The following is a 15,173-nucleotide window of genomic DNA, read 5'->3' as shown; positions in this document are numbered from 1 at the left end:
CCTGCTTTATGCATTGGTCTTGTGCATGTTGTAACTCACAAAACTATACTGACTTCTTCAACCTTCATATTTTAATTGCTTTTGAGTATCATATAAATAGGAGCAACATTTTCAAACATAGCTGTCCTGTGTAATAAGTTCATGAGTTTGTGTAGGTATCTGACCATGAAAAAATTGATTGTATTAAAATGCACAAGGTGGATGGTTTCAAACATATTGTCATTGTATATGTAATAACGACAGCATCAAACCCCGTGAAAATTCAGTTTATCTCACCCAGAAGTACCTTTGCATATTTAAAAAAAAAAACATGCAAAGATGAGATGTGATATGCTGAGATTCCCAAAAGGAATTATAAGCATTGTGGCATCAGAGACAGGGAAATAACATATCGAGGTAGTGACACCACAATTTCACAGGGAATAACGAGTAATACCTGTTATCTGTTATATGGCTTGAGATCATTCCATGACTGAAATAACTTCTGAAAGGCTGTGAAGAAGAAAAAAAAAAATCTGATTAACAAGTAAATGAACAGAAAGTGTGATATACCCTCACTACCATTAAGAGCAAACCCGAATTATCCTTCTCAGAGAGAACTCCTGAACCCTCAAAAACTAATTCCAAACTCCATAAACAAACCCAAACACCATTAAGTCTTGTATATGCTTAAAAAGCAACAGCCACTAAGAAAAAGCACTGTGCTATTTTCACCCATGCTGTATGTTGCCATCAGTTATGTTTGATATTTGACATGTGCAACCTCAGCTTGTTAGGAGGTGCACATACTGGAGTTTCCACCAAAATGAAAGTCAATCTACCTACAAATAGGGATCTGTTGTGCAGACGTAAATCAACTAAGTCCAATTATCAGTGAACAAACATTCAACTGACTCACACCAGGCAGTCCTAAGCCATCATACCATGGATAGGTAAGGTGGGTGGTGAACTTAAAAAAAACAATAGGTTTCTACTCCTCAAACATGAAAGGTGAGATAGGGTAAGGAGGGAAAAAAAGGAAAAAATAAAAAAGAAAACCAACAATGCTGAATATTTATTACTTCTGCATGGATGATAGTAGCATTTCAAAGGATTACTGAAGCAGGCATACCTCCCCCGCCTGAGATTCTGATAGTTCCAAAATGAAGGGAATTTCAGTATCAAAATTCGCAAAAAAGTTGGTCCACTGGTGTTCAAAAATCATTAAATCCTGGAAGAAAAACATTCAACATTACTTAGTAAGGCAAGTGTTATACCAGAGAAAGGAAGTTACAGATTGTACTGAATGAACCCCGATTACTTAAGAACAACATAGATTACACTTCACTGTGCAGTATACTATTGCAGCCTGCCCAATGAAACAATAAGGACAAGAAAATAAACATCTTTTAAAAGATAAGGACTTCCTGCTGGGTTTTAGGGGGTCTTTTTTTGGTGCGGGGTTGTTTGTTTGTTTGTTTGGGGCTGTGGGGTTTTGGGGTTTTTTTTGGCAAGAGAAGAGGCAGGAGAGGGAAAAGGACCAGAGCCCTGCACTATCTGCTTTTAACCTAAGGAAGTAGACTGTTTTGAGATCACTCATAACTCAGACCTCATGATTCCCATAAGACTTACAAAATGAACACTTGGAAGATTCAGTTTTCGATTTTTAAATCTGCATATGGTTCTGCAGTAATTTCTATCTGACATTAAGGAAGCTTATAGTCAGAAAATGAGGAACAGGGTGGGGAATTCGGGAAGTTCATGATATACAAGTGGCAGACAGTAATTTCTTTACCTGCATTTGTAAAAAAAATGAAGTGGCAAAGGAAATATCAGTAACACCTCACTACAGCAGAATAAAAAATGAAGATGACTACAGGTTGCATTCAAATTAATTAAAAAAAATCAGAGAATCAATAAAAAGAAAAGACTGTGTCATGTTGATAAAGCAGGAACCTTACAGAACTAGGCAATTTTAAAATACTCTCAAGATTGCTTTCAGTTACTTGTCACATATTAACTTGGAAGATAAGAGAGACATCCTGATTTTAGAAAGTGTAGTTTTTCAGACATAACAGGCAAAACTAGGACTATGACTTTAGCAGTGGTATGAGTATTATACAGTATTTGAATTCAGCCACTTCATAAATGCAGTAATGAATGAAATTTAGAGAGTTAATGTTGATGAAATCTCACAAGCCTCCCAAAATACTAATAAAGCTTATAAAACAGGTTTAAAATGAAGGTTTACACTTAAGGGGAGAAACTATCATTGGGGAATACTCCAGTCTCAAATAAGCTTTTCACAGAAGCTAAGAACTAAAAAGTGCTTTTGTCAGCTTATTTGGAACATAACAATACCGTACAGAATATTCTTTTAAATTCCAAGTAGAGTTAAAATCAGAACTTCCTGAAATCAAAGCTGTGTTAACAAAAAAAAGTATGAACATATACCAATTTCAAATGCTCTTTAAGTGCACCTAGCTTCATCCTCACAGAGCAAATTGATCATTTTTAAAATCACCAATTTCTATGAAACCAGAGTTTCAAAACCCCATTAATTAATTCCGCCCCCCCACACACACACCCCCGAAAATTTGAAGTCAGTTTAACCACAACTTTCAGGCTCAAAACTTCAAAATAGGATAAATAAGTGTTTCAGGGTAGACTTACCAGCTACAAGAAAACAGTCCCAAACATTTATCTCACTTCCACAGCGAGGGTAAAGTGAAGTATCATAGAGGGACTATTTAGACTGACAGCCTTGTAAACTGTATGACATTTTAATTTTCATTACAGCAGTTGATTAAACAACCAAATTGGTGTGAACTACCAATATTTTATTAATAAAGGATACTTACTGCTGAACTTGCTACACATTAAAAGCCTACTTTGCTGGCAAGCTAGAAACTGATAAAAAAAATTAACAACAAAATAACATATACTAATACTCATACATTGCTTCCTCCTCTAGCACTGAGATCAGACCATCACATTAAAATGAGGAATCACTTTACACTGTACATTTGTATTTCACAAAGCATCAGGGCAGCCACTGTGTGTCACTGTTATCCACTTAAAGTAGTTACAAAGCAATCGTGGAAGTGTTTTTTCCTGAAAGAATGGCTCTATGTTAAAGCGAATTTTTCCCCCCCTTGCTGCAAAAGGAGGATTAACACACACAAACATACCAACTTTCTGTACTTTGTACATAGTCCTATGACCTGAAGAACAGTCACACCATTTAGAGAAACTTTTAGGAGAATTTCAGGCAAATTAAGACAAGGATTTCAAAAAAAGCTATTTTAAAGTTTTGCAGGCTTTGTGGTAGATTTGAAGAAAGGAGAGAGACCCTGAGAACAATAGCAAGCAGAGCCAGTAGATTAAGTACATAAACACTATTAAAATCAAACAAACAAAATAACAATTTTGCTCTGGATCTACACTAACAAACTAGAAGTTGATTTAGAATATTTCATCCACATTACCTCAAAGAGCAAGTCCTCCAGGGAAACAGGATCCATTTTGCTGTATGTCTTCCACAAATCAACACTGACATCCATTAACTGAAAAATATTTTAAACACACTTCTGTGAAAAACACCACAAAGAATGCCACAGATTCAGGTTTAGACCGCATTGAAACAGACTTGCAGCACGCCACCCAGTCCAACAGCACTCCTTAACTCTGAATTCAGAAATATTTTTACACTACTGGTTACGAAAGAATTGACCAGGTATAAGTGTTCTGGATGCTTCAGAGACTCATCTCTTCAAGTGAGGGTTTAAAGTACATGCAAAGTTTTGCTTGCATCTTTCAAACAAATCATTTCACTAAGTTTTTCAAAATTGAGTTAATAGCAAAGAATAGTATCAGCTGGTGCAACCAAAAGGGAAAGACCAGTTTTCTGAGACAAGACAGACAAGAAGCAGATTCCAAGGGTACTCATCCTAAGCGCTAGCCAATTCTTGCTGTAAGCATAAATTTAGGCAAACTAAGGTAAATTTAGGCAGAGCTAGTTTAACTTAGCAATTAGCAATACCTTCTTCCAAGTAGTAAGATGATGCATATGAGAACACTATTCAAAAATATATTCTTAAGGGACACTTGTATTTGAATAATTTCTGCATTTACAGGGTTCCCCACCATCCACTTAATTAAAAATGCAACACTGACTGGAATTTTCTTAAACCACTGTTTTACAGTTATTCCAGTTACTCATATTATTAGATACGGCAATAATGATTTCCCAGACATCACTTCCATGAACCTGTCAAAACAGTGAATTCTCTGGCTTACAGCATCTTGAGCAACTGTGACTTGTGTAGTAAGAGTAATAGAGTAACTGCCCTTAAAACATTGAAAAAATATTAATAAGTTATCATCATTAGATTATCTTCAAATCTAACAGCATAGGATGCACAGCAGAGGGAAAGTCAGTTTGAGGAGCTAAAAATGCACCAAGAACATCCTCTTTTAATAACAGCAGAAGTACTCATTTATAGATCATTTACAGTGATCCCAAATGTACTTCCTCCCATAGATTGGTTTTCTCTCCCCATCTGTGACATACAGCAGCTGCCTAACAGATAACCATGCATAAACAGTTACGTAAAAAGTTAAGAATGCCACTTCCCACTTGAAATCCCCTTATGACTTTAAGGAGGAAGAAATCAAGAACTCAAGCTGGAACTGGCGGAACCACCAGTTAAGAGTAACACACTTACTCTTAAAAACAGATACTGAGAATTTGCATTGCTCCTTTTTAAGTCTGCAAGAGTGCCGTAATGACAGTATCAACTCCCACAATGAAACAGCAGAGGCTCCCTCTTTACAAAGTCATTGCCACACTGTGTCTACACATTTTCTCAAAGCCTCTACGGATTCATGAAATGAATTGGCAAGGGTAATTAAAGACTCAAACAACTCCTGAATTCACAGTCAAATTTTCATTGACTAATTTCAGACATCAGGAAGGGCTGTTGATACTCAGGCAGACCTCCACAAGGATGCTCATCTATTTGCACTTTGTATTTAACGATTTTGACAGGTTCACACACAAGATGATTACAGTACTAGTGATAGAATGAAGGAAAAAAAAGCATGAAGAAAGGTATCAGTGGAAAGAGCACAGTGCGCAGACAGAGAAAGGCACACTTGAAGTCACATAATAGATTTTTGAGCAAGCGTGTACAGTACTACATGTGATGAGACTTTAACAACGGTACTATTAATTCCTCGGGTTTTTCCCAGTTGTCAGAAGTCAGACAAATAACATTCTGGCTGTAAAAATGGAGGAGTGACAAGAAAAATAGGACATCTGCATTTTTGTGGCAGCGGTCCAAGAAAATTAAATAAAAGAAGCTTCAAACAAGTACATAAATACAAAGCTGTCCTCTGAAGATGCTGTTAGAGCATATTTAATAAATAGGCAAATCAAATTACACAAGTTGCTCAGAGTGGAACAGCAAATCATCATTACAACTAGGAGCATCATCCGAAGTCTTGACTGCTGCCGTATTCAGCAGGCTATGATGACTCAAGAATATATGTTGATGAGAAAAGTAGATGTATCTCTTGTGTCAAAACTAATGACCCAAGAAATACACTCACTTCTGATTCTCAGTTCATTTCAAGGCATTTGTCACTTCTCTTGCACTGCTCTTGAAGATCTATACCCATCTAGCAGAGTTAAAGGAAGTATTTTCTGTTACTGGTAGAGGAGGCTCTAGAAGAGAAGGAAAAAAGTCCTAAATCACAACAGGTGGGCTGGGGGACACACCAAATAATCGTGGTTTGTCCTGAACAGAGTGCTGTGTAGCTCATAACAGTCTCTCAGCAAGACTGTACTGTCTCCATCCTTGCACATTCAAAACTCAGCTTCATAAGATCCTGAAAAATTTCATCCGACTTAGAAGTTGGCCCTCCTTTGAGCAGTGAGTCAGGACTAGATGAACTTAAAAGGTACTTTCCAACTGAAATTATTCCATGATTCAATTTATACTTCAGAATGGAAATGGAAAAAAGTGAAAAATGTAACTACTTACTTCATACTTCATTGTAAAGAAGCCATCACCCCCAATTCCTTCCAGTGCAAAAGCCTGCACTATTGGCCACTTTTCAACAATGAACATATCAAATATCTGTAGATGACCTGCAAAAGAAATATTTCACAGAAACATTCTCTCACAAACACTGGCAGTTTAACTTTCTGTGAGATCTTAGAGTTGTTCTGAGATTCTAATAAAGGATCTCAATTATCCTGTCTTTGTTCAGCTTAAAATCTGTAATTGAAAAATGTTTTTTGTGAAGACCTTTACACCCCAAATTTTGTCCCTTTGATTTACTATCACTCTAGTAAAAGATATTATCTCTCCTTGCAAATTTCATTCTAAGACCATTAGCAAACCTGTGCCTATTAAAATTCAAAATACTAAACCAAGGAGCTTTGCTTACTCCGATTTCTTTAAATACCTGGCCTTAAGTCAAATACTGTCATTGTCATCCCCACATTAATCAGAATTTTAAGTTGGGGAAGAAGAAAACTATTCAGCCCGGTACTCATCAGTGAAGCAGTAAGCTATCTGAAGTGAAGCGTGATTATCATCCTTAAGCTACACACCTTCTTTAGATACTTCCTAACAAAGAATGGCCACCCTCCCCCGTGCCCTGACCCATTAATGATTTTTCAGGCAGTCAGAGCAGATCAGCCTTTCCTCAACAGAAGCAATGAACAATTAGGAATAAAAAAAAAAAAAAAAAAAAAAACAAAAACACCACACAAAACTGAATTAGCTTGGTTTGAACTTACATGGTTCAAAAATAGAAAGCAATTTTCTTTTTTTTTTGTTTGCCTCTCACCTACTGTACTGTGGACCAAAAACCCCACATGCGCATGCTGCACAGTGAAGTACATGCACTGCATTGCTTTTGCATTATTCACTGTTGGGGATACCACAAAGTACACTTTACTGAACAATGTAAGATTACACTGTTCAGGCTGCAAGACTGGCTACAGATCATAACAGGAAGTCATGCAGTTCAGTTTTTTCAGTGCTAAAAAAGGAAACTTGCATAACGAAATGTTTATTCTTTCCTTAGATAAAGAAGTGTTTATCTGGAGCTCCCATCTGAACAGAGAACTTCTGTAGCAGCAGAACACACTTCTCTGAATGCAAATTATTTCTTTGCCTCACGCTGTGAGCATTCACTCTTCAGATGAAGTCTAAGGGCTTACATTTTTCAGAAAGAAACCCAACTCTTAAGTAAAAAGAGGCTAAAAGGAAACTATTGACATATTAATCTTTATTTCTTACCAAAGGCAAGGAAATCTTCGTTCCCTGAACTGCATGACCTGCATGCTGCAAAACACTTACACCATAAGCATAAAACAAGCTAACCTACCTTGGCAGCTGTATGGAATACCAATGCGACTGCAATCTCGAACCATGTCTACGAAGCTAGAAATTTTGAATTCCTCTGCAGCTTCTTCATCTTCATACTGAAAGAAGTCATTTAAAATTTGATTAGGCATACCTAATTTGATTGTTAGTTTTGTACTAAAGAGAATATGTATTCTACTGTTTTAATTCCATAGCAAATGTCATGTAATCCACTAAAATATTACCTACAGCTTCCAGAAGCTAAAGAACCTCTTTAGTCCTATATTTTGGAAACTCCATCATGGCAGTGATATATTCAAGCCAATGGAAATTGTTCTTTAAAAATCAAACTTCAGAGCAAGGTTTTTAATAAGGTCATATGAAGGCATAATCATATACTTTATCTTCAGCTTTCAATGAAGTCTTTCAACATCACCTGCTAGATTCTGGATCATCTTTAAACAACAAAGATATTTTGAGAATACCAACTGATGTGCCACAAAAAACTGAGGAAATAAAAATAAAATATTGCCAGCTTAACAACACTAAACTGGGAAAGCCAACTGACAAGATATGCTTCAGGTCACAGAACCAAGCAATGAGAACCAATTGCTGTCTGAAGGAGAGGTGTATATATAGGAAAAGGAGGAGGAAAGAAGAGGAGACACCACCACGCTACACTATCTTGTTGTTTCACGCTGGTAGCAGACTGAAGTCGTCTGTAGACTTCAGCAGACTGAAGAGCAGGAGTGAAGAACAAGTATCACACTTATGGCTCAGAAAAGCGTAAAGACTAGGCTGACAAGACAAATCACACAAATCCCATTTTTATAACAGAACAAAAAATTATAAATGCTCTCTGATTTTTACCCGAAAAGGCACAGTTTAGTAGCAAGCCTGAAACCAGCAGGCCTAGCACTGCTGGGTACTTCAAGAGTCCCTTGCTTTCTGGAGCAAGATCAGAAAGCGGTAGCATTTTGTCGCCTTTTTTTTTTTTTTTTAGATGTACAGTGCTCTGAACTTAGTATCAAGGTAAATTACATGATTATGAACTTTTTGTATATAGCTCTTGTGAGCTTCAGGGTACACCCAATTTATTTTAAGAACAAGTTCTTTTAAGACAAGCCTGAATTTAAGATGCCGCCCAAGTTCCTCCATGATGTGTTCTTTCTTCAATCCCAGGAAGCCAGATCAAAGTGTCAGTTCAAAGCCAAGCCCCAAACAGCTGCCAGTTTCTCAAGACTTAAACTGCCATTAGAATAAGAACTTGGTTTTTGGCAGGGTGCTAAAGGCTTGCTCACTATCTGCTATTGCAGGTATAAATACAGCCCGTTCCATAAATGGTACAGATGTGACACCCAGAAAGCTTATACAGTATGCATCAAATTTCAGTACTTTATCTTATTTGGCCATTTTGAAAATAGGCATTCTTTAATAATATGTTTTCTCTTCCGAGAACTAGGATATTCACTTAAATTCCTATGGTCTAGTTAAAGGCAAGTGGGAAGGAAGGAGAGGCTATAGGTTTCGCCAGATTCATCAAGAGCTGCACAGAGTCAGGTAGAGCATTGCTTTCTTTATTTCTAAAACTCTTGAGCTTTTTTGGTTTCATTTTTATAAAAGCAAGCAAAAATTGTTTCTATTGCTGAAGGAAAAAAAACGCTTAAAAGTCACTACAGGCAATCGTCCCGTAAACAGGATGCACTTAAAGCCTGACACAGCAACGTTTTTTGGTTTCTCTTTCAGATGTAATCTAGGAAACTGGCAATTATACATTAGAAATGTGACTGGAAGTGCATCGCTTAGCTCATTCACGTGAAACAGCAATGAAGTAAACCTTGTATTTTCAACATCAGAAATCAAATTTTTCCATTCATTTCCACAAATAGCAAGGCATATGATTTACCTTTCTAGTTACACTATTATTTCAAGCCAGTATTGTGTGATTAAGGTTACTACTTACCACAATAAATCATATAAAAGCCCATAAGCAGATGCAGCTTAAAATTCAATAGCTGAGATTGCAGTTGTGCAAATAGTGTGTTAAGAACTACTCCAGTCTTGACTCCAAAATGCGTGTGTTTTGCCACCCTCAGGTACGCTTCAAGATTTGCCCTTTCAGTAGGGATTTTGGCAACAGAAAAACCTTATCAATCCAAGCTTTAGATTTTGCTATGGCATGCTTTAACCTGTAGCTCAGCTGTTTACATCTTAACAAGAAGTAATTACCCCCTCTATGCAGCACTCATGGGACTGTATCTGGGACACTGCATCCAGTTTTGGGACCCACGTACAAAAAAGACGTTGACAAAGTAGAGCAAGTTCAGAGGAGGGCCACCACGATGGTCAGTGGGTTGGAGCACTTGTCCTACATGGAGAGACCCAGACTTGTTCAGCCTAGAGGAGGCAATGGCTGAACCTCATAGCTGCCTTCCAACACCCACAGAAACGTTATTGAGATGGTGAAGACAGGCTCTTTGCAGTGGTCTGCAGTTGCAGGATGCATGACAAAAGGCATGATGTAAAACAGTTCAGGAAAGGAAACACTTTTTCACTATTAGGACAGTCAGGTAATGCAGCAGATAGCCAAGAGAAGTTCTGCAGTCATCATCCTTGGACTCTTTCAACATCCAACTGCAAAAAAACTTGAGTAACCTGATCTGATCTCATCGCTAACCCTGCCTTAAGCAGGAGGTTGGACAAGATGATCTCCAGAGGTCCCTTCTAACCTGAATTAGTTTAGATCACAGAATTATGAAATATCAAACAGCCACATAAAAACACAATCAACCATAAGCCCTATCGCTTTCAAGCTGGAAACTCAAGGGAACAAAAGGTTTCTCTCCCTGACCTCCCCATTCATTCTTCCACCAGCTTCACCCATTGACATCGCAGGCTCCTAACCAACTCCCTTCAGATTTCAGTGTAATTCTAAATTAGAAGAGGAACTATACAGAACTGAATGGGGGGGAAGCTTCCCATGATGGCATTGAGGAAGAAGCATTTCCATTCTCAATTGGAATAAAAAGGTTCTTACTCTACACCTAGACAAACAGTATTTTCATTTTTTACTCCTCTAACAGTGCTTCGCTATAATAAACATAGCTTTTCTAAGAATACCTTGACTTTTAAATGCAAGATGAAACTCACATCACTCACATGGTCCAATGAAAGTGAGGTTAATAGCTCTTGAAAGAAAGAGTTGAAAGTTAAAATGAAAATACATAATAAAGTTTCTTGATTTTAAATGGCTTACTAAGCCAATCTTTTCTAATATTCTAAAACTATTGCAAACAACGCATTAAAACACTGCTTTGGTAGCATATAAGGGTATCATTGGAAATCTCAGTGTTGACTGTGGTACTTGATTCAGATTCTGCATTTCTTACAACCCACATGTTTTTCCTCATTAAGAGATCATTGACTCATGTCAAAACAATAGTAATTAGTGGGAGAAGGGAGCAATTTGTCTTCATGCTCCAACAAATACAAAGTATTAAAAACATATTCTTCTTGTACACATTAGCAAAATGATTAATACCCATATATATATACGCAGATCACACCCCTGCTGAGTATGAAAAAGAAAAAAGACTTCTGGAAGGAATGTTTAAAAAAAAGTTCCACTTTGAGTATCAGTTCATTAGCGAGTTCATTAGCAATTCTCATCTGCATTCATTTTCCTCTTACCTCATTTTGGGTTAGACAGTGAAAATGCAAGTTCCTCCAGTATGCCACATATGGCAAAAGATGATTATAATTCACAGGGTTACAGTACAGATGGACACTGTCAGGTTTTATTAATATTATTATATCTGCAACAAGCAGAACAAATATTATTTCAGCATCAAGACTCCATACACAGAAGAATTATATGGGCACAAAAAACCCCCCACAGAAACTGAACAGAAAACCCTCTCTTCCTATAATGTACCTCATTAAAAGAAAATTGTTTAACTATTTGAACACACAATCATTCCCCACTTCTTTAAAAAAGAAACAGTTGGCAGCCATATAGAGTTCCAAGTACAATAGTACTTCTTACTGTTCAGAACAATTGTGGGTTTATTCTGAAGTCTTGCCCAGAACTTGCATCAGCCTGTCCTTTGAAAAGCCAAGAATGTCAGCGATGAGTCCTTACAGACCACTTACAAAACTGTAAACTATAGTTGTTCTTGCCTGATATTACATCTGAAGGTTGCTCCAACTAAAAACTAGCACTACAGCCTACGGGGTAGATATTCAAAGTTTCATGCAAATAAGGGAATAATAGTCTATGGTCATGGTGATTGGCCACCTTTCAAATATTACAGAAGTGAGTTAATATGTTAAAGTAAAAAAAGAGCTCAAGTATTTTAGAACTCAGGAGGTGTGATCACATAATAATTGATAACATCTGTACATACATACCATGACTGAACTAGGACTTCTCATAATGAGCTGTATTTGGTTTAGAACAGCTGGGGGAATGCATGGAGGGGGGACGTGTTTAAAAACAAGAGTTCTTCAGCAGCATTTTTAAGAACAGTTTTTCAGGTGTATATACACAGTTTGAGATTTACTGACTTTTTTTTTGAGGTATGCTCCTTCTTCTGCTCACCCTCCCTCCAGAAAGACTGAAGAATAGGTAAAAATGCTTATTATGTTACTCACCATCAAGAACTTCTTCAGGAAACCCAGTTCTTTCAAAGTCATTGTTATTCTGGTTGTACAAGCCAAAAAGCAGATAGTTTGCCAGTTCCCTGCAACCTTCATTGTACCGACTATCTATTCCTGCAAAAGCAAAACCATACGTGAAGTGTTATGTGTCCTAATATTGTACACGTGAAAAGTTTGTTTTCTTCCCTAATAAGAAAACTTTAAAACAGGAGTATTAACTCAACTCCCTCACACAGTCAGTGGGCACTTACGGCCGTTGAACATACTGGGAAAACAGGGTAGGGAAAAAGGAGTTTTCACAAGTTCATTGCCACACGCTGACATTCTACTCTTGACCTAAATCCACAGGCATTGCTTAACAAAAATTTAATCTAGTTTTCTGCAGTGCTCTGTATCAACAGAAGTTCAATTTTATCTAGTAATTCAAACTTAAACATCTGTCTGTATGCAGTATGCATTCTAATTAATATGTTCTTGATTGAAGCTTCGTAACAAACTAATCTTGTGACCTAAATCTCCTGCTTTAGAATACATAATTAAACATTATCTTATCAGTATTATAGTGATCCCTGAGTCACCAGAAAGCCAGTGCGGACTTTTAACAAATCACGAAAAGATATTCTGACAAAACATATGGTATACGAACAGCTTCCAAGGAAAGCCTTTTCTGGTCCTTGGGAAAATAGAATTAAAACAATTGAAGATCTGGAGCATGAAGACATAAACGATAAATACAAGAAGAAAGGAAACAGGCCACAGATTTAGGAAGTATTTTCATCTCTCCGGAAGACAGTCACAGTCATAATTCCTACTTCTACTGTAATAAATTAAGCTTTCTCCACAAGTAAAACTATGCATGAAGTGGATTCCTTGACATCCACACTTGACAGAGGTCACCAGTCTTGACTGCTACAAAATTCCTCATAAACACTAACGTCAAGTTTTCCTACCAAGCTATATTAGGATACAGTTGGATGGTTGCCGACAAATCAAGATTTGTTACCACTGTCCAAAGGAGAGATCAGTACACTGATAATGTAATAACACAGCCTGGATGTCTGGGTTTCAGGACTTGCATTGGAAATCAAACTACTAGAGAGTCACCTGAACTTACCAGAAATTGGAACGAACCCTAGGTTCTCCTAATTATGTTCCTTTTTTTATGTTATGCTTCAGCTTTAAAGTGCTAACCAGATGCCGCATCTGCATCCAGCTACTGAATCCCACATCTTAATAAACTCTCTTGTTTGTGTAGTAATTGGCCTTTGGATAGCTCATGTGTATTCCAAGGTATCAGATTATTTGGTTTAAGCCTACAGAAGAGAAACAATCACTTCAAATTGTGCTGAAGCTATGAACCTCTGTAATACTGCTCCCCGCTCACGGCTTCATGATAATCAGCACCAATAACACACTATAGCATTGCACGCCTTGAACCGTGTTGGGAATCTGCACCACACCTCCCCAGCTTTCTCAGCCCTCAAAAATCTTTGCAGCCACAATCTTTGAACCCTCATTCCTCTGCTATCTAGCTTCTAGCACTGATCTCCCATTCATATATATACGTCCTCTTTTTAAAAAAAGTCACAACTCTGTGTGAGGTATCCCTTGACCAAGGGAACATCAAGAGCCTTAGCAGTCAATCTGTAACTCAGGTCAGGGCATCGATAAGGCTCAGCTAACGAATGCTCAGATCCGGTCGCTCATTTTTCCCCCCTGCTGCAATGTTCTGCCTTTGCTGTGCCAATAATCTTCTGCATAACCAGACTGCCCTGGATCTGGGAACTCAAAGAGAGAGGGCGCAAAAGAGGGAGGAGAGGGAAAACGCACAGTCTCTTTTTATTTTATTTACATTCCCAGCCCCATGAAAGCAGGCGTACCCATGTAATCTAGAATTCAATGGGACTCAACACTCTAATATTGGTGCCAAAGCCCCTGTCTTTAGGTGGGATTTTAGTTACAATCAAGTGTGGAGACTCTGTTCTTCCAGGAAGCAACCGTCCCATTGTCCTAGGGAGCTCCATTTAAACATAATGAGTCTCCTTGAAATCAGCTACAACCTTAGAAAGCTAGCACACACAACGTCCTGAAGATAATCTGGTTTACTGGTTACTTGCCGAACTGAGGCAACTTTTGAAGGCAATCAGATGAGCAATAGTCTGGCACAAAGTAAAAGTTAGGATAGTCCCTTTCAGTGGCAGCAAGCTGTTAGATGAGTTGTTCTGCAAGCAGCATTACTTACGTTTCACAAGCAAACCTATCATATCAAATCAGCTATCATATCAAATGTTAATCTTACACGGCAGCCTCAACTACAGACCAAACAGCGTGGACGAAAGCAGCCATGGCATCTGCACTTTTTCCTATCAGGCTCATTGCTAGGGTTTCCAAGGCCTGAACAGCCAAGGGGGTGTGCTCAGGGACAGGCTAACAGAATAACACATAGCGAAGCAGAAAAAAGAACAGATGATTATGAAGTCTGGAAGATTAGAAGAAAAATGAGAAACCGTCCTCATAAAAAAGAAGTTAAGATGTCGCCATCACTTGAACTGTTTGAGGTTTTATCTGGGTGCACCAGCTCTTCAGGCTTGAAGCAGAGATGATCTTCATAGCTAAACACCAAAACCCTGCGTTTTCAGTTAATGACAGAAGGAGGGGAAGAAAAGACAAAAAGATGACATTAACAAGCTGATAAGCTGAACTCTTATAATAGAGGACATGGGTGAATTTATTGCTTGCAGAGCACTGACAGGCTAGCAGAGAAGAAATTAGCTTATCATAAAAGAATTAACTCTGCAGAATAATTGATTTTTTGGGTTTTGTTTTTGGTTTTAGTATCCAGTACAGACAAGACCTTTCATACTGAGGCTTTAATACTATTCTACAGAAACATATGTTGTTAAATGAACAGATATAGTTAGCGGAAAATAAACAGGAAATGAAACAATAACAAAGATAAGATACCTCCAGAAAGCATATCAGGAGTCCTTCACAGAACAATGGGGAAAGCTATTAATTAGGAAACCCCCACGCCTGTCTCCAGCTGAGCTGGCAGTAGCAACTCCCAGCCGGTTCCCAACTCATTACAAGGGTGTAGTTAGACAGTGACTCAGTCTAACAGCTCACGGCTGCCCAAGGAGCCCTTCCTGCTCC

At 37.9% G+C, this 15,173-nt stretch overlaps 1 protein-coding gene across 1 annotated transcript in view; it reads right to left on the bottom strand.

The window, feature by feature from the left end:
- The window catches only part of LOC104081759 (chromosome unknown open reading frame, human C20orf194), a gene marked incomplete at its 5' end in the record, with an annotated part of 62,643 nt that overhangs the window by 44,111 nt on the left and 3,359 nt on the right, over positions 1-15,173 (bottom strand). The window contains 7 exons of the mRNA XM_009584616.1: positions 437-492; positions 1,112-1,210; positions 3,468-3,545; positions 6,027-6,133; positions 7,384-7,480; positions 11,052-11,176; positions 12,015-12,134. Of these exons, the coding sequence (XP_009582911.1) occupies positions 437-492; positions 1,112-1,210; positions 3,468-3,545; positions 6,027-6,133; positions 7,384-7,480; positions 11,052-11,176; positions 12,015-12,134 (682 nt within the window). The remainder of the gene's footprint in view (positions 1-436; positions 493-1,111; positions 1,211-3,467; positions 3,546-6,026; positions 6,134-7,383; positions 7,481-11,051; positions 11,177-12,014; positions 12,135-15,173) is intronic.

Source organism: Fulmarus glacialis, unplaced genomic scaffold (assembly GCF_000690835.1).
Source record: "Fulmarus glacialis isolate BGI_N327 unplaced genomic scaffold, ASM69083v1 scaffold10369, whole genome shotgun sequence".
In the NCBI taxonomy this organism is placed as follows: domain Eukaryota; kingdom Metazoa; phylum Chordata; class Aves; order Procellariiformes; family Procellariidae; genus Fulmarus; species Fulmarus glacialis.
This window is presented reverse-complemented; position numbering and strand designations above follow the sequence as displayed.